The sequence below is a fragment of the Aspergillus flavus genome, chromosome 7 (assembly GCF_009017415.1).
Source record: "Aspergillus flavus chromosome 7, complete sequence".
NCBI classification, from domain to species: Eukaryota; Fungi; Ascomycota; class Eurotiomycetes; order Eurotiales; family Aspergillaceae; genus Aspergillus; species Aspergillus flavus.
The window spans coordinates 2,930,165-2,954,917 of NC_092404.1; the positions used below are offsets into that span (position 1 = coordinate 2,930,165).

General features: G+C 51.9%; 11 protein-coding genes across 11 annotated transcripts; 2 read left to right on the plus strand and 9 right to left on the minus strand.

The window, feature by feature from the left end:
• Positions 1 to 2,492: 2,492 nt before the first annotated feature.
• F9C07_13374 (uncharacterized protein) lies at positions 2,493 to 3,072 on the minus strand (the record flags this gene model as incomplete). Its single annotated transcript, XM_071507990.1, has 2 exons — positions 2,493 to 2,869; positions 2,943 to 3,072. The coding sequence occupies 2 exons, from the start codon at positions 3,070 to 3,072 to the stop codon at positions 2,493 to 2,495; spliced, it is 507 nt and encodes a 168-aa protein (XP_071367133.1).
• Positions 3,073 to 4,730: 1,658 nt separating this feature from the next.
• F9C07_2063796 (uncharacterized protein) lies at positions 4,731 to 6,721 on the minus strand (the record flags this gene model as incomplete). Its single annotated transcript, XM_071508691.1, has 3 exons — positions 4,731 to 5,027; positions 5,073 to 6,286; positions 6,337 to 6,721. The coding sequence occupies 3 exons, from the start codon at positions 6,719 to 6,721 to the stop codon at positions 4,731 to 4,733; spliced, it is 1,896 nt and encodes a 631-aa protein (XP_071367134.1).
• A 425-nt stretch (positions 6,722 to 7,146) lies between these two features.
• F9C07_13372 (putative dimethylaniline monooxygenase) lies at positions 7,147 to 7,691 on the minus strand (the record flags this gene model as incomplete). Its single annotated transcript, XM_071507989.1, has 2 exons — positions 7,147 to 7,406; positions 7,460 to 7,691. The coding sequence occupies 2 exons, from the start codon at positions 7,689 to 7,691 to the stop codon at positions 7,147 to 7,149; spliced, it is 492 nt and encodes a 163-aa protein (XP_071367135.1).
• A 475-nt stretch (positions 7,692 to 8,166) lies between these two features.
• Positions 8,167 to 9,249, plus strand: F9C07_2201219 (Alpha/Beta hydrolase protein; the record flags this gene model as incomplete). The annotated part of the gene is made up of 3 exons (XM_071509504.1): positions 8,167 to 8,454; positions 8,597 to 8,702; positions 8,780 to 9,249. The coding sequence occupies 3 exons, from the start codon at positions 8,167 to 8,169 to the stop codon at positions 9,247 to 9,249; spliced, it is 864 nt and encodes a 287-aa protein (XP_071367136.1).
• A 135-nt stretch (positions 9,250 to 9,384) lies between these two features.
• Positions 9,385 to 11,469, minus strand: F9C07_2201220 (uncharacterized protein; the record flags this gene model as incomplete). The annotated part of the gene is made up of 4 exons (XM_071509505.1): positions 9,385 to 9,892; positions 9,995 to 10,355; positions 10,378 to 10,810; positions 10,852 to 11,469. 4 exons carry the CDS (start codon positions 11,467 to 11,469, stop codon positions 9,385 to 9,387), a joined length of 1,920 nt encoding a protein of 639 aa, XP_071367137.1.
• Positions 11,470 to 12,076: 607 nt separating this feature from the next.
• On the minus strand, positions 12,077 to 12,603 carry F9C07_13368 (uncharacterized protein; the record flags this gene model as incomplete). The annotated part of the gene is made up of 2 exons (XM_071507988.1): positions 12,077 to 12,353; positions 12,449 to 12,603. The coding sequence occupies 2 exons, from the start codon at positions 12,601 to 12,603 to the stop codon at positions 12,077 to 12,079; spliced, it is 432 nt and encodes a 143-aa protein (XP_071367138.1).
• A 431-nt stretch (positions 12,604 to 13,034) lies between these two features.
• F9C07_13367 (Polymerase/histidinol phosphatase-like protein) lies at positions 13,035 to 14,062 on the minus strand (the record flags this gene model as incomplete). Its single annotated transcript, XM_041295008.1, has 3 exons — positions 13,035 to 13,262; positions 13,316 to 13,852; positions 13,904 to 14,062. The coding sequence occupies 3 exons, from the start codon at positions 14,060 to 14,062 to the stop codon at positions 13,035 to 13,037; spliced, it is 924 nt and encodes a 307-aa protein (XP_041150693.1).
• Positions 14,063 to 14,812: 750 nt separating this feature from the next.
• Positions 14,813 to 15,337, minus strand: F9C07_2062151 (4'-phosphopantetheinyl transferase superfamily; the record flags this gene model as incomplete). Its single annotated transcript, XM_071508662.1, has 1 exon — positions 14,813 to 15,337. The coding sequence occupies one exon, from the start codon at positions 15,335 to 15,337 to the stop codon at positions 14,813 to 14,815; it is 525 nt and encodes a 174-aa protein (XP_071367139.1).
• Positions 15,338 to 15,541: 204 nt separating this feature from the next.
• On the minus strand, positions 15,542 to 16,555 carry F9C07_2281274 (uncharacterized protein). Its single transcript, XM_071510492.1, has 3 exons — positions 16,339 to 16,555; positions 16,088 to 16,212; positions 15,542 to 15,867 (listed from the first exon to the last, which is right to left on the minus strand). The coding sequence occupies exons 1-3, from the start codon at positions 16,384 to 16,386 to the stop codon at positions 15,813 to 15,815; spliced, it is 228 nt and encodes a 75-aa protein (XP_071367140.1). The 5' UTR covers positions 16,387 to 16,555; the 3' UTR covers positions 15,542 to 15,812.
• A 594-nt stretch (positions 16,556 to 17,149) lies between these two features.
• On the plus strand, positions 17,150 to 18,414 carry F9C07_13364 (mitochondrial 18 KDa protein-domain-containing protein; the record flags this gene model as incomplete). Its single annotated transcript, XM_041295000.1, has 3 exons — positions 17,150 to 17,280; positions 17,470 to 18,016; positions 18,094 to 18,414. The coding sequence occupies 3 exons, from the start codon at positions 17,150 to 17,152 to the stop codon at positions 18,412 to 18,414; spliced, it is 999 nt and encodes a 332-aa protein (XP_041150695.1).
• An 875-nt stretch (positions 18,415 to 19,289) lies between these two features.
• F9C07_2063875 (uncharacterized protein) lies at positions 19,290 to 23,635 on the minus strand (the record flags this gene model as incomplete). The annotated part of the gene is made up of 4 exons (XM_041287338.2): positions 19,290 to 22,102; positions 22,666 to 22,902; positions 23,429 to 23,543; positions 23,585 to 23,635. 4 exons carry the CDS (start codon positions 23,633 to 23,635, stop codon positions 19,290 to 19,292), a joined length of 3,216 nt encoding a protein of 1,071 aa, XP_041150696.2.
• Positions 23,636 to 24,753: the final 1,118 nt, after the last annotated feature.

The window sequence follows — 24,753 nt, forward strand, 5'->3', positions numbered from 1 at the left end:
TAATGATGAAGGTGGTTGCTCTTATTCAACTGGCTGATCCGAGGACAACGCCAGCTCGTGTTTCAGAAGTCTGTTTCATTCCTACCCAAGCCCATTGTGCTGTCTTAAATGGCGCAGTCAACGGGGAGTAGTTTGTTGTCCTGGAAGACACCATCGAAAATTGCTGTTGAATTGAAAATCGCAGCACCAACCTTAACACTAATGTCTTGTACGCAACTGCTTATAGACCTATATAAATCGCCTCATCCTGAGATGAAACCATACAATTGCTACTAGCGTTACAATCTTTTCCGCTTCCCCTACTACAGGCTTTTATTCTGGTGGTAGACATCCAACCTCCTTCGTGCTTCCGGTGCGTTTAAGCCACACAAGTCTTAGAGGTAAACCTCGATTTCGCGGCAAATACAAGTACTATCTACAACAGGCGGCTTTGACCCGGTAAGCAGTGACTTCACACTCTCATCCAGCGTTCTATAGATTCTGACTATTTCCAAATACTACGTAGTAATGTGGTTCAGTAGTTCTGTAAGATCTTTCAGAATAATACCCGAATAACTAAATTATATTCATCTAAGAACTTTAACAAGGTAACTATATTAAATATATATTATAGAGTTAAAATATTACTTATCTAGTAATATTACTCTATACAAGAGCTTCTCCACTGTTATTAACTATTACTGATTAAAATTAAGCTACTTTCTTGACTTCCATATTATATATTTTAGATCTTAAGTAATACTATTTTCTAGTCTTTAGAATATAGTGCCTTTATAATTATATCTACTAAATAGATATTATATAAATAGTATTTTAAAAGCTTATCAAATAAAATGTACTGGAGTAAAAAGCCGACTTCTAATTTAATATACCTAATATATTTACACTCTCTTAGTTTAGTTATATGCTTTGTGACCTTTACTAATAGAATTATATATATAAAGTATTATACTCTATTCCCCAGAACCCTTCCTACTACTAGATAGAATAGAGATGTTATAATAACTTTAATAAGTTACCGATATCACTGCAAAACAGATTAATAGAGATAAATAATAGGTAAGATAAGAAGATATAATACTATCTTCTTTTATTCCTGGCGCTTTAAAGGTATTAGCTGGATATTAAGTAGAAGCAGCCGGTTTATACCAAGCCATCGAGCTCTCTGTATTCAAAGCGACTGGAGAATTCACTGATGCGCTCTCAGTGTCTATTGTAGATGATAGTGGAGCCATATCGCTTGGATAATCTTTGGTGTTTGTGCCAGGTCTTGACTTGGATAGTGCTCGGAGAGTTCTCAGGGGCTACAAGCGCAGCGATCGCTGCCACAGTCTGCTCGTTATAAGACATTTTGGATATTTAAGAAGGTTGATGCAGATGAAGCATGAGAAATCCGCAACAAGTCGACATGCATTACCTGTGGGAGTGGGTGCCACCTTTATAGAGAGGAGCGCATAAAAATGGAAAGGCCGAAGACCATAAAATCGAAAGGCAATATCAGAAGTCGCAAATTCACATATGTAAAATGTCAAAATGTTAAGATGCTACTTGGCTTTCTCGCCTTCAAAGATTATAATTTTACTATAAGTACCCCAACCTCCTATAGACCCCTACTAAGGAAATATGCTGTTTTCAAGAGGTTCGCCAAAAGCCCGCGACAGGTGGTCGTGTCAGGCAGGGCAGCCACTATAATATAACGTGGTGAGTGCGGAAGTGGTTTCGCCATCGACAGACGCCCAAGACCACGAGGGTGCCCTGTATGCCTCGGGGCGCGGGAGTGGCGGCTTCGGCTTTTTCCACAGCAGGTCCTCCAAGAGCGTGTCCTCCCAGAGGCCAGCAAGGTACCTCGTCTCGAAACAAAGAGCATGGAAGGTTTCGGCAATGGCCGCAAAAGCAATGAGCTTGTCCGCCGGATGACTGACTGAGCGCGGCGTGTAATTCCTTAACGCGGCGAACCACGCCTCGCGCGCCGACTTCCATTCCTCAGCCGCTAGCGAAGTGCGTGCTGGTGGCTGTATCGAGGAGCCTTGGCTCCTCATGGATTCGGCCATGGAGAATATTCTCCCAGGGACTCGGCCGGCGGTCTCATCAGGTGAATAGTTATAAGAGTTGCCGATGTTACGTACGCCGTTTGTCCGGCAGTGGTACAGCAGTGTATGAGAGGCGAAAACCAGAGCCTGTGTCGCGAGCATGTGCTCCTGGAAGCACCATCCTCTCATGTTTACTGGCTCCATGCCAGGGTGATAGCCTGAGAATTTTTCGTTGGTTAATAAGTGGAGGGATCCAATCCGACCCCCTGGCAGTTGAAAAGCCAACGGCGTGTCATTTGCCTCTGAAACATGGGACGTCCGGGTCTGGAGGAATCCGTCGCCTACCTTTTTCGCGCTGGCTGCGATGATGACGAGATAAGCGTCGGAATAGATACTGCGCATGTTGCCAACCTCGTTCCTTTTGTCTTCGTCCGAGTCCTGTAGGATGCAGAGGCTGTCGACCTAGAGAAACCGGTAACCCAGGCTGTGCGTGACGCGTATTGCGTCCTGAATCATCTGCAGGAGGGCTGATAGCTCAATTCCTCCCTGGTACATCTCCAGCCTATCCCGGGTCGTGCTACGAGCCTGCGGCTCCCCCCACACATAGCTCAAAGCGATGTACTTGCCTTCTCTGCCATCCGTAGCCCAGAGCTTTGGCTTCAAGGGATTGGTGCAATCTACCACACGGGTAGGAAGGGGGTTGGTGTGTGCCGCTGCCTTGCAGTGCTCATGCCCGGAGATGCACTGCTCAATATGCTGGAGGGCTGATTGGAAGACGTCAGGGGTGTCTACTTGGGTGAGCAGGCCGCGGGAGACAATGTGCTTCGCGAGTGGGTCGTCTGGTAGTACCAGACCAGACCACGGTTAGTAGAGCTGCTATGAGAGTCGCCTAAAGGGGGTAGTGGCTCGTACCTGCGGACGTGGGTATGTAACCAGCAGCATGATGCGCAGAGTCCTCGTTGTTCAAAAAGACCCACAGTCTCTGTACTCCAGGCGGAGTGATATCTCGCGATTCTTCTTCCCGCATCTCAACAGTAACCATGAGCTCGTCGTCCCTGTCTGTAATTTCTCGGTTGATCAGTAGCAGCTGGCAGCACCAGTTACATGTCTTGGACGTCGCCAGTCCCGACCAGGACGTCCTGTACATATAGCGCCTGCTACCGCCAGGTAGTAAGAGCTCTCGGAAGCCCGCTTCACCAAACAGACCAGTCCAACAGGTTTGACACAGGTGCGGCGGTCGCGGACACCTGGAGATAGGAAGGCAAATAGAAGTCATTTGGTTCAGCGTTGAGCGTACTAGGTTGCTTGTAGACAGGATGCCAACCTTGTGATTTGGTCGGTTGGGCGACTGGCGCCTTCCCTGGCTGGGTGAGCTACCAGCATCGTCACGTTTTTTACCGCTGGGGAGGTGACGTTGACCGGAGCCGGGCTTGATTCGCGTCGACGCTGCCGCCGGCCCCGACAGCAGAAAACAGAGATCCCCAAAATAAAACCCTGTCAGGTAGCCGGGCGTCGTGGCGGGCGAGGTGATGAATGTCGTTGGTACTTGGTAGGCTGGGCCGTTATTGGAGGAGTTGCCCAAAGTCTGAAGCTCTGGTATTGCATGGCTCCAAAAGAGGAAAGCGGCTTCCGGCAAGGAAACCGCTAGGGAACAGAACGCACTGGCCAACGGGTATAGGTGTATACTACATACTGTCTAGCTACGTAGATGGTTGGACAGGGTTGAACAGATTTCATTTATTTTACTAGACTCTCATTCCTGAGAGGCAAAGAGAAAAAAAAAAAGTAAAAGAGATTAGGAGACTAAGGCATTATTTCTTCTCGAAGAAAGAATTTGAATATGATACTCTAGCATGTTAATTTTAGTTCCAGGAGAATCCTTAGGAATGAAAACTACGCCTGAAGCCTCGGGAATACCGTGTACTCAGAAACACTGTCATATAAGGTGTATGGTCCCAGAAGACGTTTAATATGATAGTCGGTCTTATATGCCAGTCTCCGTTCTGGGAGAATCCTCTTGTGTTGCAGTTTCTGACAAGAGGAATGCTAATCGTAGGATGGTTTGCAGACCAGAAGGGCCGCAACAATGTAGGCAGACGACCATCTGGGGTCTGGCAGGCGACGGAGACCCCAGTTGGCGGTCCGGCGTGCACTTTCACGACATTTGGCCATGAACAAACAGCTCAGTAACGAACTCGTTGCGGATAAGCGCCCATGGAGGTAGATCGTACTTTATCTGAATGAGGAGGTGTGTATATGTTTCCTTGACAAAGGCTTTACCTGCCTTCTATCTGCGGATCCTCTTTATATCCTAAGTCTCTAGCTGGCTTTTCACTTGCTGTACGACAATCACAAAGGCAACAAATCACCAGCTTTATGTTAGGGGCCAGACTGACTTGTCTTGGCTGCACTTCTTCCCTCTCAAAAACCCCCAGCGCAGTGTCCCCCCTCCCCCCCACACTCAAATATGGAAAAAAGTGAACTGTTATGAGACGGCAATTCTAGATGGCCAGCTAGCCCGAGTCAATGACATCTGCGCAACAGTCCCAACTCGCGTGGGAACAGTTATATCTCGGGCTCGATGGTTCCATCAAGTCGATTCAGATATAAGAGTCTGCCGATGATAAACAACAGCGAGCGACAGTTCCGAGTACCAACCCCTTCAATCAAGGCGACTGCCCCCAAGTAAAGATCAAAGAATCATGTACTTTTTGACTCCCAATCAAGCCTCAACGCCGTTCCCTTCATCAATATGCAGACGCTGTTGTGATTCTGTATCGACATTTCACTTGCCAGGGATCCCACTTCCACGGATAAAGGTGGACGAGGTCTACCCTGAAGATCTTTCATCTCTTCCGCAGTGAGCCATTCAACACTGTATTTGATACCTTCTAGCCCCGTCGCATATTCTATCGTAAGTTTTATCGGGCCAGCGATATAGCATGCCGAGCTCCCGCCAGGATCGATACTGTTATGCAACACGATGCCCTGTGACAGCTCTTGCTTGCTGATAATCTTGCTGTCTGGATCCTGCCCTTCGACCATAGGCGGGAATTCTAGATCTGTTGTGCTGCCTTCGCATGCTGCGCCACTAGGAATGCTTGCATAGCTTGGGTTCCCAGACTCCGGCGCTTTGCGCGGCTGATCCGTCATCTGGGATCGTAGCTGAATGCTTCTTTCGCACGACAGCTGCCATAAGTCAAGTTGCGTCAAGTCAGATTTGGTTGTCTCTGAGATGGGAATGGTGAGGAGGGTGCTTTCGTTGGGGGGCGGGTATGTCGTCTTTCGTTGTCTGGAGAAGAGCATAGATAGGCTTTCCTTGATAGAATTCTCGAGTGTCTTGTTGAACCGCTCCTCTAATTCTTTTACCTGAGGTACGGACGGCAGTCGCCAACCGGGGTACAATCTCCCATGGCATCTCGGCGTATGTATTTGCTTGTGCAGGGAAATAAACGTGCTGCACAAGAAGCAGGCGTCTTTGCTTGAGCAGACGACACGGGGGAAAAGTGTCGGTCTTTGCAGTTCACAGTAAATGACTAGCTGGATTTCCGCATGGATCTTGGCTTCTCGTAATGTCCTGAGTACCTGTCCTGAGAACAGGGATGCAGATTGCGCCTCGGTGTAGCCCAGAAGATGGTAAACCCGGTTCAACCTCTTCCGGTCAGAATATTGATGATCAATTCGAGCAACGGAAGATTCTATGTCAGGAGCGTATGTGCCTTTTGTTGGGATACAAAACGCTTCCTTGGGAAGGTTGACGGGAACTGCTGTCATATATCGAGCTACGCGGAACCTTTTTGCTATCCGTCGAAGTATCCTAGGAGCCTCGGCGTACCGGGATACTTTTCCGATAGTGTTCAGGAAGCTTTTCTTCGCCTCGTTTTGTAGTTCAGGTGCCGGTATCTCGTTAACCAGGTCACTGAGCTGGTTCACTTGGTGTAACTGGTTTATCCCCTTGACCACATCACCCAGACGAGCGACAGTCTGATGACCCTGCCACGAATCTATTAGACTCGCAACTTCCCTGGCTTTATATCTGAACAGTAGTGTAGCAGCCTGAAGAGATTCACTCGCGCCTGGTTTCTCCGCGACTTGTTTGGCACACCTTATCACATTCTGCAAGATCTCCTTTATTGGTTTCTTTGATTTGTTGGTCTGCTTTCTACTCGCTCTTAAACCCAACCTGTAGAGAATGCGCGACGAGCACATGTCGACTATATTCGTGAACAAGGCTTTCTCCACAACTGATGGGTCTTCTAATTTGTTGTCAGCTTTGTAGAATAGTAATAAAAACTGTGCCACTCACGTTCTAATACAGTTTGCATTATGGCGAAGATCATATTCAATCTCTCCTCTAGCACATGGAGGATGGAATCGCCATCAGACCATTTGGCTTTGTTTATCGCGATCAGTACATTCAATCTGTCGGTGTCCTGTTCGACGCAGATGGCCGGGATATGGTTAGGATCCTCTTCCGTTTGCGCCAAAAATGCCAGAGTTCCGACTAAGCTCCGCTCTTTATCGACTGACAATTCGTAATTCCTTGCTGAATCAGAGTGCTCTGGAATATTTGATGACGGCGCTGTAGGAATGACATGGAGGGGGCTTGTACGGGAAGCTGAGTGAAGGAGGGATAGCAGAGCGATGTTTTCCGCACGGGAAATGGCTGGGATAACTGGGACACTCCCCATAGAGATTATAAACTGTCAAATGAGATACTGAAGTGATATTGCTTTATGAAGGTCTCGGGGGTACATAGATATTATCACTCCGTGGTTCCCACTGACGAAAGTTGGCCTAGCACGAATCGAGCACGAACTGACAGCTCAATACCTGCCCCGCCATCCTCAGCTAAGATCATGACCATACCTAGCAAGGTCATTGGTACTTATGAACATTTTGTGTAGGCAGGGGGTTGCATTTGGACCAGGGTCTGGCCAAGGTAAGGCCTGCTTAGGCCCAATTCTCTTGCCCCTCTCGTATAGCCCTATCAGATCGACTCTAGGGTGACTAGCAATGTAAATATGTCTCCTTATGCTGCACCTTTTCCTTCGAAAAAATTAACCGATGAATTTAAGAGAGATTGGGCTGCGGGCTCTGGTCATATGTATCTCATTCAGTTCAACCCCCCAGATAAACACGACGCTTGATTGGTGTAGTGTCGCCTGTGCGTTGTGACAGCTGTACATAAACAGTTCCGAAGAAGAGGGGTAGAGAAAGCTTCAACGGCTTTGTGGTTCCGTTTCATATATTTCCAGACCCCATATTTTGCGACAATATCCTTCCAATACTGCAGAATTTCTTTGCTTGAAGCGTAGAATTCGGACCAGTTGGGGTTCGACTCGACGGTCGCTTGGTACACATGCGCGGGAATATCTATAGAATGTCAGTTTCAGCTTCTATGTTCTGCTCGTTGGGACGGCTCCTACCACATGCAGCTCCCGGATATTGGTTTTCAAACCAAGTCCCTCCAACCTCTGGATTCTTGTCGTACACGACGAGATCGAGGTTTGGAATGCGCTGCGGGAATCGGATAGCGGCCAGAATGCCCGATATGCCTGCGCCGATAACAATGACCTTCGTTGGACGTGCATGATCGACGGTGTCTTGTTTAGAGACGCCCACGCTGACGTCGTCAGGATTGTTGTGAGCTAAAGGCATGGTCACGAAAAGGGGCAGTATCAGGAGGCAGTAGTTTGATTGTCGTAACAGGTGTTGGCAAGTTTAGAACCTTCTGAAGAGAAATCATCCCGCTTAAATAGATATACTGGGGAGATGCTGATCATGCAAATGCATAGATAGACTCCCTCCAGGGACGGAGCGCCGCGGTGTCCTGTCTCTAGGAGGCATGCAGTAGTTGCCACCAGTTGGCCCAGCCATACCGGAGCTCCGGCTTGATCACTCCACGGTTGTATTAATTAGGGACATGAACCGGCCCTCCGAACAAGCATCCTCTAGGACCGAGGCTAAGCCATGCGTCCTAGTTTACATTGGTTAGGTGGTGTTGGATCGGAGCGCCGGGCAGCAGCCGTGCTCTGAATCATATAAGAAGTTAGAACCCCGCATCTTTCCATTTATTTACCCGATATTCTTTGCTACGGAGAAATTCTCTTTCTTCTACCTCTCACCCTCCATCATGGCATCCAAGAATAACCACTTCGTGCTACCGGACAGTACACCAAGATCTAGCAAATTGACCATCAACATAGCCGGGTTCCATGTGCACCTTTACGGGGTCCAGGAATTATCTGCCCAACAGCGGGAGGACACCACCGTCTTGTTCCATATCCACGGCCGGACAAGAACGTATAAAGACGCCGAACCAGTTGCCCACCAACTTCTGTATGGAATGAGAAAAAGGGGAGACTCCAACAGAGGCCTCGTTGTGGCGACGTTCGATAATCGCAACCACGGTGACAGAACAGTCAGTTCCTACGCCTAGCCCCTGTTTCTTGCATCCTATAATTTGGTTGATACGACTGCTAACATGTGCTCAGATTGATTCAGTCGCAATGTAAGCAGGATGGTTTATGTCTCTAAGGTACATGGGTTGACCGTGAACACAGTCAGGACTGGAAAGGGGGCAATATCCAGCATGCGTATGGACACCGTGGCAACTTGGATCAGATCAACAGCTGACGGTATACAGACAAGACATGTTGTCCACGATTGGTACGTTTATCCTGAAAGGTGTAAGCCAACGTTATCTCACCGTGTCCCAGATGGAACCACCGACGACATCAAACTAGTCATGAAATACCTGGCGTCTTATGTCGATGGCATTTTCCATCCGACCCAGTTCATAGTGACCGGGGTCTCCCTGGGAGGCCACATCACATGGAACATGCTCGCCGAGGAACCTTCCATTGCTGGTGCTATTATCATCGTCGGATCACCAAACCTCACTGATATGCTCGTGGAGCGCCTGGGATACGCCTCCCTATCCGACATACCACAAAACACGAAGGAGTGGCCGAGGTCCATCGAAAGTCTATATCGAGAGCGTGACCAGGCACTCGAAAAGATAGTGGGCAAGAAGATTCTAATATTGAATGGGGCTCTTGATACTCTGGTCCCCAGCAAATTCACAGATCCCTGGGTTGCTAAGTACGCGCACCAGAACGACGTCAAGTTTATCGTTCAGGAAGATTGTGGGCATGTTTTGTCATTTCGCATGATGGAGGAGGTTGTGGAATGGGTAGCGCAGATATTGGTATAGCTTAGCTCTGGACCAATTGTAGCCTCCTTTCGGATCGTGGCCTAGGCCTCTCAGTTGATTTGACTAAACGTTGTATGGAGACAAGGGCCTGGTACTTGAGTTTCGTCCGTCATGTATAAACCAGGCCAGTTCATATCAGCGCCCGATGGTGGAGGTGCATACAGATCCCAGAAAACTGCCAAATGGTATCAGTAAGACTCGCTGGACAGTCCAGAAACACTCACGCTTGTCCACTTCGGCCATTGAGCTACCTAGGCCGAGGAGGGTGTCAGGCAGGAGGCCATCGAAAAGCAGCCGATTTTCGTTGGACTGCATATCGTCTATTGATGAGAGGTCTAACATGTCATTCTTTGCCCCAGAACCGTTCGAAGTGGGTGCAGCTGGCAAAGGCTCTTGCAAGGTCGGCGTATAGTCCTCTTGTTGCCTGCTTAGTGGTTCAGGGTAACTATAACCATTGTCTAACTCGCCAGATCCTTCGCCAAACATCCTGTTGGCTTCCTTCTTCATGACATCATATGCTAGTTTCTCAAGGATAGCGAGACTTTGCGCCGATACAATTACCTTTGCTTTCAAACGGCGTTGCACTTGTATGACCCGACTGAGTCTTCTCTTTGCTTCGAACGCCAGCCTGCTCAGCGGATCGCTGCCGGCAAAGGCACCGAGTATAACCCCGGCAGCGAAGAGGTGAACACCAACGAACGACACAGCATGTGCCTGCTAATTGCGATCAAAAACAGGATGCCACCCGATGTTTGAAATTCTCAAACTTGCTCTCCAGCGCGTACTGATCGACCAACAGAGCATGTCTTTCGGGGGCGCCTGACGCTCGTTGTTTTTCAGCGTCAGAATGGGCCGATGAATCAACACCAAGGCGTGGTCGTAGGCAAGCTGTAATAAGAGAGCCTGCATGCCGTAGATCGAATTCTTGATTCTCTTGCGCCGTTCGTGCACGTTGCTGGAGTCATTGCAGGCGTCGTCATGCACGGGATCGATAATATCATCGTCATCGTCTGGCGTTCGCTCTTCTCCCTGATCCTGGCGAGCTGCCATTTCAGAAACGCGCAGCTCTCTGGGAAGCTCACTGTACCACCTGCGGAGGGTCCGATCTAGGTCACGAACGTGGTTGACCAGTTGGTCGGTTCTTGACTGGGACGATTTCTTGGATGCCTGTGAGACAACGCCCTTCAATCCCCCCCTTCGTCTGCCGGTAGAGCGTCTGGATAATGTGGCCCAGGATGACATAAAACTTCAACTTGTGGGTCTGGTAGGTCAGGAGGGTTGTCGAGTTGGGACCGGTCGCGGAATCATTTTCGCCGTCTAACATCAAGAACGACGGCGACCCCGTCGGTGGATATATGCAATCCTCCCGTGGAATCTCCACGACGCAGTCCTCATCGGAGATCAACGGCGGCAAGCCGTAGCACATGGCCAGAAACCGGTCGGAGGTATGAACCGCCCAGAAAAGGCGCCACTTCAACTGACGCTTTTCTACAAGATCCATACTTTGATAGTAGGGGGAAGTCCAGCGCATCTCGGAATCCTCCTTGTGGAGCTCCAGAGCCTGCGTCACTCGGACCGTGGACGCTGTGTGTGTGTCCATGCCAGGTTTGAATGCCCATGGTACAGGTACAGATTTCCCAGCAACAGCATTGACTGCACTGTCGCGAGCGTGCCGCATGTAAGATTGTCGGTGGAGTTGTTGCGAAGCACGGCAAAAAGCCGGCATGTTGCCGTCGCGATGTCTGCAGACGTCCTCCCGTCCGAGCTGGTAGGGCTCTGCGAAAAGGCTTGCGTACAGCGACGGCGACGGACCGCATGGGCGGACGCATATCTCCCGCCCAAGGCGACCACGGTCAGGATCAAGAGCGCGAACGTAAAGTCTTCCTCGCTGTCTGGAACCGACGACTCATCTTGTGCGTAGAGATCCATCATCTGCCGGTAGTGATGTAAGAAATGGCCCTCATGGGCCACGACGACAAACCAATGAACCGTATTGAAGTAGACCGCTACCAAGTAGTCGACGACCGGTCGAGGCGGGAGGTGCCGCAAGATTGAGACCGTCGAGAGCCTCGAATAGGACCAGGGCACCACGGCAGAATTGGGCTCTATACACGGGGGTTGGCTGGTATGAGCTGAATTGGCCATCAGATGCCCTGGTGTCAGGGTGAACAACGATCGACCACTAACGTGCAGGGTTGGAAGTATTACAAGCATTGCCATGCATGTATATTGCGTGGTATCCCTGAGTCCTCCACACAGTTGTATCACTGAGTTAGCCTTGTTTCGATGGTCATTTCCAGAGAGGACCGTGTTTGCCACTCCGCATCCCTCCCACTTTTCTTCCCTAGGAAGGCCAAAGCATTAACTGTGCCCATATGCAATGTGTTCCTGGAGGGCGCTACTTACGTTCCAGCACCATGGTGATATAATTCGATTACCCTTCAATTCCGGCGATTCTACGTATATAGTAGTTAGCAAGGAATTGATTGATCCATCAGGCCCAGATCTAGGAGAGTGAGATCAGGAGTACTGGCAGAGTCGTTAAGATCGATAGACAGCAGAACTAATGAAGTCCATAAAGTACTTTCGAGTGAACCTTCGCAATTTAATAGGGAAAGAATTCCGCGTTGATAGCGTGTGCTTGGTCTGCAGGGGGACACATGTCGACTGCATGCTCGTGTGTGTGTGTGTGTGTGTGTGTGTGTGTGTGTGTGAGAGAGAGAGGTCTCTGAGGAGCAACGCAAGGCAAAAATAATCATGCACACACAGCCTTTGATCCCTAAGCAACTTCTTCCAGAGGTTCATTCAATCCTCAAACTTAGGATTCCTACGCGCAGTAAAAATGCTTTCTTTCTTGGGTGGAACGTCGCCGTCGCAACGTTGCCAATTTCAGTACAAGGCTATACACCATTGCTTCCTGTTCGTCTAGCCCGTCGGGGACCATCCCATCGACTGCTTGCTGAATTTGCTCCCTCGACAGTCCAGCAGCCAAGGCAATCTCGGAATGCGCATACAAGACATATGGGGCGTCATACTCTGTCATAACAGCGAGGACTGCGAGCTCTCTCTTGTCGAGTGATGGCGAAAGCGAGGGTGAATCATGGCTTCACCAAATCATCCGTGTAACTGTTTAACATCGCATGAGCCTTTGCATCCATGTACAGTGGGGAAGTTTATTGGAAAGAGGACACAAACGTACGGCAACGCAGCATAAGGACCCAGGATCGTGCCAGAAGCATCTTCCCATCCAGCTATGAAGGCACTTTTGGAGAAGGTTTGTCGTCGAATGCCTTGCTCGATGAAGTCCGTTGTTGGGGTGCGCTCCTCCGCTGAGATTGTCGGGAATCTAGCCATCGTCAGAGAAGTATAAGACAGTCAAATGATGAGCGGATTCGAGTTGGTTGTTTACAAATGTCACTGACAGCGTCATATATAGGGACAAGGTCTATGATATAGATTAATCACGGTGCCCTCACGTACATTCATTGACACCTACCTGGTGACCCTTTGGTTGAATGGCTAGTGCAGCGCCAACTCTAGGGACTCGAAAGACTGAAGGCAAAGTTTAGGCTACGACATAGAGGTTTTTCCAGGACGTGTTATGGACCCCGTCACAGTCGTGGCGAAGGCCATGGTTCATAGGATATCATATTCAAATCCAACGCTCACCCAGCAAAGGGAACCAACTTGATAAGTAGCTACAGAGGGTAGCTCGATATAGCTTCAACCAGACATGCACAACTGTATCTCCAGATCTAACATCAACGCGTCGTAAAATCTGTAGTCTACTGCCAAAATGCCAACTTCTTCAGCTCTTGCAACGGAATCGACCGAATCTGCGTCCGCGGGAACCGTTCGTCCACGGCGGGCTCATCGGCCAAATCCAGATAATGCAACGTCGAGATCCCCACGTTTTCCACAAAGGCCAGCACACGGTGGAAGTTTAGTCCCACCTGGTCGAGTCCATGGCTATCATCGGACAAACAGAATCGACCTCCTCGGGTCAGGAATTCCTACACACATTAGTCCTCTCTCCGTCGTTTTCTTCCCGGAGTGCGCAGCGTACCTTGCAAATCTCCGCTTTAGGATACGGCTCGCTCATGCCCTTCCGTAGCGCAGCCGAGTTCAACTCCAACAGTCCGCCGTATGACGCGACGAAGTCCAGATTCCGCAGGATACGCTCCCAAACGGCAGGCCACTGGGTAAAGCTCCGCTCGGGGTCGTCACTCTTCAACCGGATCAGATCGAAATGACCCACGACCAGCGGCTTCAACTGCTGCAGCATCTGGTACTGCTCGTCAAAGTACACCTGGAAGAGCTGCTCGTCCGTGCCGCCGGCCAGATCCCGCGCCTGTACGTACATCTCCCGGTCGTAGTCGATGGGGATCGTCAGCGTGTGGTGGACGGAGCCCATGAAGAACTCGAAGGGGTGACGCGCTAGAGACGCCTCGATGAGCGTGCGGGATTCCGGACGGATCCAGTCGATTTCGAACCCAATCAGGATCTTGATTTGGTCTGCATACTTCTCGCGCAGCCGTTGCGCTTCTTGAAAGTATGCGGCTTCGTTGGCAACCAGGCTCGTCTCAGTGTTGCCTGCTTCGATCTGCCGTTGTCGTTAGCCGTGAGCATTAACGTGGACCGTCTGACGAAGTACCTCTTCGGGATAGAAATCCTCTTTGCCCCGCGGCATATGCTCGGTCAGGCAGAAGACCTGGAATTTCTTTGCAATAGCGAGCTGGATGACCTCCTCCAGCGAGTCTTTGGCGTGCCCCGGGCAGAATTGCCCGGAGTGGCTGTGATGTGAGAAAGGCATTGCCGAAGTGTATCTGTAGAAGAGTTAGTGAGGTCTTTGTATGCCGAATGAACTAAACAGACTCTTTACCCCGCGATGACTCAGATCGATGTGGGCAGTGTGCTAAAACTTCGACTATTACTATCAAATACACTCTGGTAGATACTTAAATCTAATATCGCAGTATAGGTTGAGTATTGCAGTACTAGCAGCATGCAGTGGAGAATATAATGGGAATTACTGATTGAAGAGGATAGGAAATAGAGATTAGACGCGGACAAATCGGAAGACTGGTTCATGTCCCGGTCCCACCGGATCAACAACAGACTACACTCTACAAAGCGTCTTGGATTTACCTCCCCGTTGGATTGTTGTGTTCTCTGTTGAACTGCTAATCAGTCCATACAGGACGTCGTGATGTCGTTCCCTGGTAGGAATGTACCTCGGCTCGATTGCCGCCCAAAGCACACATGCGGGCTGCAGATATGCCAAGCGCCTGCTCTGACTGAAGCATCTCGCCAACCTCGAAGAAATTCTTCCTAGCGAACTGCTGGACTGTCGCTGGGTGTGTCGCAACGAGCACTCCACGTATGGACGCACCGGCACCTCGTCCTCAGTCCCAATGCCCAACCCTGCTGCCAGTAGACGAGACGCGTAGCCACCGATCTGACAAGCAGTCTGAACCCCTTGAACGAAGCTAGTATCCCATCTAGTCCAAACTGCGATCTCTCGGACAGAATGTACTGTAATTGAGCGCCCCAGAGATCGACCTCATCCGGCCGCCAAAACCGTAGCAACAACGTAGTCCCCGTCGTGCGAGATGGACAGCTTCCCAATGCGGGCCGTCTCTCCGTCCATATAGACCACTTCCGGTCTGCCTCTGTCTGTCTCGCTGACTCGCACCATCACATCCTTCCACCCCAGGCTCGCCGCTCCGTTCGGCGCGGCCTTGCGTGCGGCTTCCTTGGCGGCGAAGCGACCGGCCAGCCAGCGGGCCATCTCCGTAGCACTCGGGAGGGGACGTTCGTTCGGCGGGTTCGTGGCCCCAAGCAGGGCAAAGCGAGTGCGGAAGTCATGCTGTTCGTGATCGTTGAGGATGCGCCGCGTGAAGCGTGTCAGGTAGTCGCGGCGGTGGATAAGGCGCGTGATCCGGGGGAGATGAACGATATCCGTGCCGATATTCAGGGCAAGCGGGAAGGGCAGTGGTTTCATGGTGATTACGGCGGATTGCAGCGGGCTCGAGGCGTCGGATGATGTGAGGTTGAGGACTGACAGGAACGAGAGCATCGAGAGCATCTTCCTGCCGGAAATTACGGCGAGGTCAGGTGACTCTGTTGTCGACGCCGGATTCTATCGACTTCGCAGATCCGTCGAGTCGAATACGATGCTGTAGTATAGTAATTTATATTGCTGCGGCAAGGGTACATATGCGAGACAGCTCGCCAGTGGTCTACACTACACAGAAGTCGGCGGTCGAACCGCCCTACGGAACCAACCAACGGTGCACCGGACACGATTCTCCAACTCTTGTGGATCATTACCAGCATAGAAGAACATAGCTCAATGCGGTGTATACCTCTATATGTACAGATCACACACCTCGCCGCTGGCACAAGCTGTCCAGCAGTCCGACATACAATGCAAGGCCCGCCCCAGTTGCCATCCCTATTTCGGATCATACAATTGACACCCATGAAGTTAGGGAGAGTCGCCGTCAAGGTTCTGTGGGCGTCGGGGCGATCCTCGATTCATTTCTCATCTTTCCGAGACATTAATGGCTGCTCTTCTTCTCCTCCCCGCTTCCGTTCACTTGCTTCAGGAAGTCTCTGTGGTAGGTCGCATGGTTAGCCAGGGTTCATAGCTCTCGTTGCACGATTTGATGGAGAACTGGGTGGGGTTGTGCTTCTGTTTCCAGGCCTTGGACCAGCTCGATGGGGGCACAATGGCACTGTCGTAGCTCATCGCTCTGAGTCGATCGCGAAAGGCGAGACAGCATCCGACATTACCCGCCGGAAAGGGGAGAGACAACGGAGAGGGAGGACATACTGGATGAAGGTCTCCTCGTCCTTGGAAGAGGCCTGGATCGGGGGAGCGGCCTGCTTGGGCTGAGAGCCACCGCGGGTTGCGAGGTAGACACCACCGAAAAGGGAGCCGAGAACACCCATGGCGAGCTAGGAGACAGACAGGATCAGCAACGAGGACATTCAACAGGACGCCATCGGCAACACCGCGGCTCCGTCACGCGGCGAACAGAATTTGGAACCAGGAGAGCCGACGATGCAGCATTCGACACATACCACGTGGGAGCCGACCTGCTTGCCGGCGAGCTGGTAGTAGACGACCATGATGACGGGAGACGGGAGTTGATTGAGCGCGGGAGTGGAGGAACAAACAACGGCGGAGAGGCAACGAAGCGAAATGATCTCAAGAAAGCGAGTTCGGGTTCGGATGGCAGGAGAGCGGATGAAGTTGGCCGGCTTCTGGTTTAGCGTGGGCGGTGCGCTCGTGTGGCTGGGTGTCAGCCACACTTTTGTTCTCGCTTAGTCATGGTCATAAAACCAATGTTCATAACTACGAAATACATCTGAGTCAGCAGCCATCACGGGGAACCACTCCGGGTCTATCCGAGGTTCCGCGGCCATGACGTCGGAAAAGATCGGCCTCGCGTTCATGCCATCATGGGCTGATATCGATGGACTCTACTTGTGTTAACCACTGCAGGACGCACAGTCGCAGAGGTGTAGCTGTAGGCAAAGTGTAAAAATTATAGGAGAAGACAAACAAAACCAATAGGTGCCCAAAAAGAAAGGAAAAGAAAGGTACCCTTCTAGAAGCACCGGACCCAAGGAAGTGACAACCTCGGGGAAGGAAGTGAACTCTTCCTCCTCCTTCCAGCTTCTGCGCTGGTCGGCAAGCGTGTGCGGCTATGGCTTTCATTCATTTAATCCACTTCGGTCTCCTCCCTCATTCCGGTCTCACTGTTCCTTCACCTTTTGCGACATCTCCTCCAGCTTGCCCGTAGAGTATTCCACGGTATGTGATTCCCGCGACGTCGTGACCACTCTTATACTCACTAATAGTATAGTACTGTATAGTCAGTCTATCACCATGCTCTGGGGATCACCATCCAAGCCAGAGGACTCGTCGGAGAAGCCCATTCCCCGCGAGAAACTGCCTCCGCAACTGCAGCAACTCGTGGATCACGATGACGGGTTCTATGATGATATCTACTCCTCCTAGTATGTGGTTCTGTTCTTCCTCTTTCCCCACACTTTTCCTTCCCCCGCAAAAAGGGAGCATCGTCACATCAAGAGATCCCCGGTATCTTGCGAGCTACCTATGACATCTTTCACTTCTCTTCGCTTTTCCACAAATTACAACAAGAGAATCCCTCACTAACTGAACCTTCATTCGCCCAAAATCAACAGCTCCGTCGATTCCACCGACACTCCCTACCGATATGCCGGATACGCCAACCGACTCCGCACGGTGTTGCTCTCCGCGCATCGTTATGTTGCCTATACCTCCGACATAGGCGAATCCTTCCGTCCCGTCGCTCATCCGTATTTGGTGCGTTCCGCTTACGCCATCTCCTGGTCGTACTTGATCGGCGATGTCGCCCATGAGGGCTACAAGGCGTACCTGCGCAATCGCCGCGTACTCGCCCCGCCTGGCGAGGCCTACAAGGACGCCAAGGAGCTCACTCAGGAGCAAGTCATCAAGGGCATGGCCACCGGCAATGTGGGCGGTTCGTTACGCTCCTCCACGGGGGAATCGGATTCCCTGGAGCCGTGGCCCACGACCCGGATTCCGCTCATCGAGGATTACCGTGTGGTCATGGCTAAGCGGGCCGTGTTCCAGAGTATCGCCAGTATGGGTCTACCCGCGTTGACCATTCATTCCATGGTGAAATACTCGGGACGCGCCTTGAAGAATTCCAAGAGTGTGTGGTTCCGCACCTGGGCGCCTATCGGAGTGAGTTTTTCTTTTCTCCCTTCTTGTTGTGTGATGTAAACATCTGGGTGGAGTGCTAACAGAGCCGTTGCTCCCAGCTTGGTCTCTCCGTCGTCCCCTTCCTCCCGTACATCTTTGACGAACCCGTTGACGAGGCCGTTGAATGGTCCTTCCGCACCGCAATCCGCGCCTACGCCGGTGAGGACGCCGTCCGCTCACTGCCTCCAGCCAAGACCGCCGACCCTGATGCCAACGCCAGCACCGCAGCCCTCACCACCCACTCCTGGGAGGAATACAAGGAGGAGCGCCGTCGGGCGAAAGAAGAGCGGAAGAAGGAGCTCGAAGAACGCGGACGGAAAGGACCGTTGGCCTTGCTGGGCTTGGGGGGGAATGAGGACGCGAAGAAGAAGACGGACTAATCATAATTTGGACGTACCCTGCCCTGGTTCCGTCTCTTTTCCATTTGGGCTTGTCTGTTTCATTTATGCATGGGAGCGTTGCTGGTGTCTCTTTCGTTTCGTTTCGTGTTGTTCTTCTCACTTTCCATGTACATATACATATCTTGAACGTTGTCGCAGACTCAACGGAGGGCTTGCGTTGCCTGGATCATCTACTCTACCGGACCTCGCTCCGTCGATGGCATGCCATCTCGTAGGTACCACGCTCGGGATACAGAGAGGGAACATCCTCAAAATCATTCAATCCATGCCAACGCATGGCTCATTTCGCTTTCTACTGGCACTATACAACTGTACACACGGGGACAAGCGACAAATAGAAAAAAAAAAAGAAAGAAAAAAACACAAACCGGTAGTACAAGAACAAGAGGAACACGGACAAGAGGGAAAAAAGGGGGTAGTGTAGGATAGTACGACATCACTCGTCACAGATACCTTACCACCCATCCATTAGAGAGCGGGAGAGGAGGTTCAAATCAAAGTAGAAGAAAAAAGATATCTTTACTGTAAATAATAAAAATTGGCGAAGGGCAAGGTCTTTTGCACTGCGCCACCATCAAGGAGAGTAAGAAGGAGAAAAGAAAAGAAAAGCCAAAACAGAGGGGGAATAAGAAGAGAAGAAAAAGTATGTAGGGTGAATAACATAGAAAGACAAATGATATCCAAAACTTGAATACAGTCAGAAGATGCATGGCCATAGCTGCCACAAGGGCTACACAGAATCGATCGATTCGATCCAGATTTTCCCCCGTCTAATGGTGATTTTTTTGTGCGTGTTTTGTCTTTTGGTTTGCGACCCTCGTCCCAAAGAGAACCTCATCATGTACATCTCATTTTTAGTTCCATCCGAGGGAGTTTTCGGCCATCACAGGGGCACTGATCATCTGCGTACGCCCGGTGCCGCGGCTGTTGTTGCTGTTGCGCGACATACGGCCACCCGCTCCGAACAGAGGTGCACCGTTACGGCCCTCGCTCATCTGCTCGACATTCGAGCTCGACCGTTGGTGCAATTGACGCTTCTTGCGGTAGCGACGAGCCACCCAGAACATGCCCGCACCGTAGGCAGCGGCTCCCGCCACGACACCAACACCAATGCCAACCGAGCTGGCATGAGTCGATCCGCTGCTGCTGGCACCCGCGTCCGAGTTGGGGTCCGACTCGCTGTTGCCATTGTCGCCGCCGGTGTTGCCGCTGGACCCACTCGAGCCGGAAGATCCACTGCCGCTCGAGGAGGAGCCAGACTCGCCAACCACCAGAGGAATGGAGGGATCAACCATCGACATCAGAGCGTTGGCGGAGCCATCGGCCTGCTGGTAAAGCCGCGAGTTGGGGTTGTTCAGCATCTTCCGCAACGCGTCCACCTGATCGGTGGGAATGTACCCCATGGCGACGGTAGCGATATAGCCCGTGCTCTTCGAGTTGTCGTAGGGCTGGATCGCCAACATAGACACCTCCTTTCGGAGGATCTCCAGTGCGTACTCCAAAGCGAGCGGAACGTAAAGGAAGATCTGCGAGGAAGACAGCGGCGTCGTGGCCACGAAGCTGTAGCGCAGCTTGCCATTGAATCCCAACTGAATCAGGGTCGAGTCTGCTGGCGGCTCGACGGGAACGTTGCCGGGCGAGATAGACCCAGGGAGTTGGGTCTGAGTGGACGTCGTCGTCGCCGTGGTGTGGGTGGCCGTGTTTTGCGTCGTCGGGGTCGGAGGGTCAACCAGAATCGTCGACGGCACCCAGTCAGTGGCGTCGCTCGTCGTGGTGGGCTCTGGGGTTGGGGTGACCTTCGTCGTTACCGTCGACTTCTCCGTCGTGCTGGGCTGTTCCGTGCTCGTCGGGGTCACGGTGGTGGAAGAAGCGGGAGTCGGTGTGTTCGTCGAAATCGGGTTGCTTTGGCTGGTGGGCACGTCGGTGGGCTTCGAGGAGCCGATGAGAGGAGTCGACGAGACCGACGACGGCAAAGACGAACCACTGGAGCCGGTCGAAGGAACGACACCACTGGTCGATGTAGGAACGCCCGGGCTGATGACCGAGCCGGACGGTCCCGGGGTGAAAGTTTGAGTTCCCGTAGACGCTCCTGGGATGACCGGGCTGGATGTGGTTGAGCCGCTCGATCCGGACGATCCTGGGATAACGCCGCTGGTGGGCAGGCCACTGGGTTCCGGGATGGCTCCCGAGGAGGTGCCGGCGGAGGGGGTCGGCGTAGCTGGCGGGATGCTGATGGAGATAGTCGGCAGAATACCGGAAGAGCTCAGGAGGTCGGTGGAGCTTCCATTGGCGGTCGATGTTTCCGAACCGTTGGCAATGGGAGTCGAAAGAGCGCCGGACGGAAGCCCCGTGTCCAACAATCCGGAGGAGATAGCGGCGGAGGGTGACAGAATAGAGGACAACAGAGCGGACGGCGTCGGGATCACGTCAATCGACGTGAGCTGACTGGTGGACTCCGACGAGTTGCCCGTGGTTGTAGGCAGGAGACCCGACAAAAGTCCACTGTCCAATAGTCCGGAGGATGTGGCGGCCGAGGGGGAAACGACGGACGACACCGCCGATTGAGTTGGAATGACACCGGTGGACGTCGGCTGGCCGGAAGACCCGGTGACGGAGGAGCCTGCCGAGGCGGTTGGGATCACATCGCTGGAGGTCGCCTGATTCGCAGACGACTCCGAGACACTGGAGGTGCTCGAGCCGGAGAGGAGGCCGGACAGTAATGAATTGACCAATCCGGGGGTGGACGATGGCTGCTCGGTCGAACTCACCACACCGGTCTGCGAGGGTGACACCACCGTCGAGGTGCCCTCGGTGCTGCTGGCACCTGTTGCCGAATTCGACGGAACCACTGAGCTGGCCGATCCGCTCGAGACCTCAGTAGGCTGGACAGAGCTGGCACTCTCGGAGCTGCTGGCACCTGTTGCCGAATTCGACGGAACCACTGAGCTGGCCGATCCGCTCGAGACCTCAGTAGGCTGGACAGAGCTGGCACTCTCGGAGCTGGACGAGCCGCCAAACAGGCCGCTCACCAGATCGCTCAGCACGTTCCCAGTCTTCGTGGCGGTCGCGGACGGAGTAACGGCCGTGGTCGACGTACCGGGTTCCTGCGACGATCCCACCACGCTCGAAGTCGACGCCGTGGTGCTGTCCTCCGCCGCCAGGGTGGATGATGTCTGGGACACCGATGGGGAGACCGACTCGCTCGCCGCCTCCGACGACGTGGAAGCGTCCGTAGCCTTTGGCGATTCAGCTCCCGTCGACGATGACGGGGTCGTCTCCTGGTTCGAGGCCGCCTGGGATGCAGTCGAGCCGGTGGTGGTCGCTGCGGCGCTGGCCGCAGCCGGCTCCGAGGTCAACACGGAGCTCGTCACGGTCGAGGTCGAGGCGGTTCCGGCCGGCGTTCCCGTCAACGTATGCGTGTTGCCGGCCGCATCGATAGACAGGGTGATGACAACGACCTCGGGCGTTTCCGTCGGTGCCGGGGTGGCTTCTTGGGGCGGCTGCAGAATCGAATCGAGCACGTTGGTGTTGGACCTGGGCACTTCGACGGTCTCAGGCGCCTTGGACGATGCTCCGGGGGCCGCAGAGGTTTGGTAGTTGATCAATCTTTTCATGTGTTTCGGCATGAAACGGGGCTTCAGCGTTGGCTCCTCGGCCGCGTTCCGAGCTGCAACCAGCTCGAGACCGCCGAGCGACAGCAACGCCGTCAGTATCGACGTCGTCTGGGCGACCATGTTGTTGACGTAAAGGATTTAATGACTCGGGGCGAAAGAGCGGCGAACGGCAGTAATATAGAAGGAATGGACAGAGCGACAGCTCAAGCGGGCGCTTCCAGATCCACCGATGCAAGATCAAGTGTCGACTATCGAACTCAAGCGTTGAGGTTGCAGGCTCATAGACTGGGTGGCTGGGGACGATGGAGAGGGGGTTTATGCGACACTACCCCGGCCTCGTCTTTTCCGTTCGATGTATCTCCGAACGAATTACTCGAATGATCGGTCCGTCAGCGTAGCGTTCCACCAATCGATGAATTCCCTGTCCGACTGAACCACCCTGCGACAAAACGTCTCGACAACGACAAGCGGTAAAACTACAGTGACAGCGGGTCGATCGAGGGCAGGAGCCGATTCGTACGGAGGATTTGAGGACGGATCTAAACTGAAAACAACAACGCGCAGGTCAAAGAGCGGCAGGGGAGGTACCCCTTTCACAGCGAAACAAGTAACGAACGTAGGTTGGAGTAAGGAGCGAACGACGAGGTCAGAAACGGGAAAACGAATGTGGGTGGGTGGTTGTGGTGGTGGTTCTGGTCGACGACGAAGACGAGATCCGGGAAGGCAGGAGAAGGAGGTTGTATGACTCTTCTTCCCTCTCGGTCGATGCAAGGAGACGGATGGCGGATGAATTGTCCCCAGAACGGGCCGTTGACGTAGAATTGAAGATGAGCGATCAATGGAGAATTGGTGGCTACGTCAACGACAGCATCGAGAGAAGCAGAATGGGGGAGAGGGGGAAAGATGACGGTGAAGACAGAATACAACCACCAAAAAAAGAAACGAGGGTAAGAGAAGGGGAGAGAAAAAATAAAATAATACAATAAAACGCAAATTAATCACAAAGGAAGGGAAGGACTGGGGAAAGGGAAGAAGGAGAGAGAGTGAGGGAGTGAGCAACGAGTGACTGGAGCGAAAGAATACTCCGTACGGACTAGTTTAGTCTAAGGGGGGGGGGGGGGGAAGAAGAGGCTGGCCGTGGAAATACCGCTGGCGTCAACGTCTGGATTACTACCCGTCACAGACCCACCCCGGGAAGTATTATTCTTAGTACGACAGACTACAGTCCAAGTCCTCCTTACCGTACCGTACGACAGAACCTCCATTACTCCCTCACGACAGACCCTCAATAGTCGATATAATTCATGTCCAGGACGACGGAGGAGGTCAACATTCAGGGTATCACCGCTTCAATCTCCACTTGATCGACAGAAATGAACACAGAAATGAGGAAGAACTAGTCGTCGATAGTAGAACTCTATCCCGTGTGACCCTGAAAGACTTGACGGTGCCATCAGTTGGTCGGGTTGGCGTTCCACGACCACATCTCTTGTACTATCATTCATGATCATGATCATAGAGATAGTACTCCGTACCCTGAGTCTGACAGGCATTATCCTCGAGCATGGACCACAGTCATTCTCCATCGTCGAAATTAAATCTGCAACTGTCAAGCGGATGGAAATTAATGGACATGGGGACCTGACCGTCTTCATTTAATTAGTTTTCGTTTTTAATTTCAACCGTCCCGGCATGAGGAAAATCCCCCTCATTCTCCTCCCAAGCGTTGGATTTCCCATGGAGACCCGAGGTTAACTCGCTGTAATATTTTTTTTTCTTTTCGTTTCTTTTCCTTGTTCGCTTTTCTCTTCTTCTGTCTGCATCCTGGCTGAGTAGGGAAGGAAAAAGCAGTACAGTGGTGGTACGGACCGAGAGTGAGGTGGCACTGAACCAGGATGCAGATCAGACGTACGTTGCTCATCGTAATAATACCAAAATCAATAGATTTCCAGCCTCTTCACCAATCCGTCTAGGTTCGGACCATTACCAGGGCTAGACCGACGGTGTCCCACTAGTGTGTTGCGTGCCTGGAGGATTGTGGGGGTTTTTTCCTGCTTCCCTTTCCTGCCGGTGCGTGGTCTTTAATGTACATCCACACAGAGATGACTTAACCGCCCAGCATCCCAGGTGAAGAACGCTTGTTCTTCCTCTTTCTTGTCTTATTTTTAATTTCCATTGCATGACTGAGAGGAAAGGAATATTGATTCCGTCCCCCAAGGTATGCAAGTAGACTACGTTGTACATACGTACAGGATGTACTCCGTACAGGATGTTTGTTTGTACATACATGTACCCATGGGCTGTAAAGTCGGTAACATTGGGAGTTACCAAAGCATAGTCATCTCATCATCAAAAAGAGAACTCTGGACGAGAAAATATATAAAAAATAAAAATAAAAATAAAAATAAAGAAAAACAAAAAAAAAAGTCAGCAAAAATCAGCGACTCACGGTCAGATTGGATTTTGGCCCCCCCTTTTTTTTTGTTCTTTTCTCACGCTACATCCACCTTCATGGTCGCATCGATGCCTCTTTTTACTCATCTGCCGGGCGCCCGTTACTATAATTACGTCGGTTCTCTGCCCTAAGCCTCCCTTAGCCGGAACTTAGTCAAACACAATGGACCTCGTTTGGAAGTCTCTCCTCGGTAGTCTCTACTAGACTAGATAGATTCTCGAGTCGTAGGCCAAGAAAGACTAGACAGTC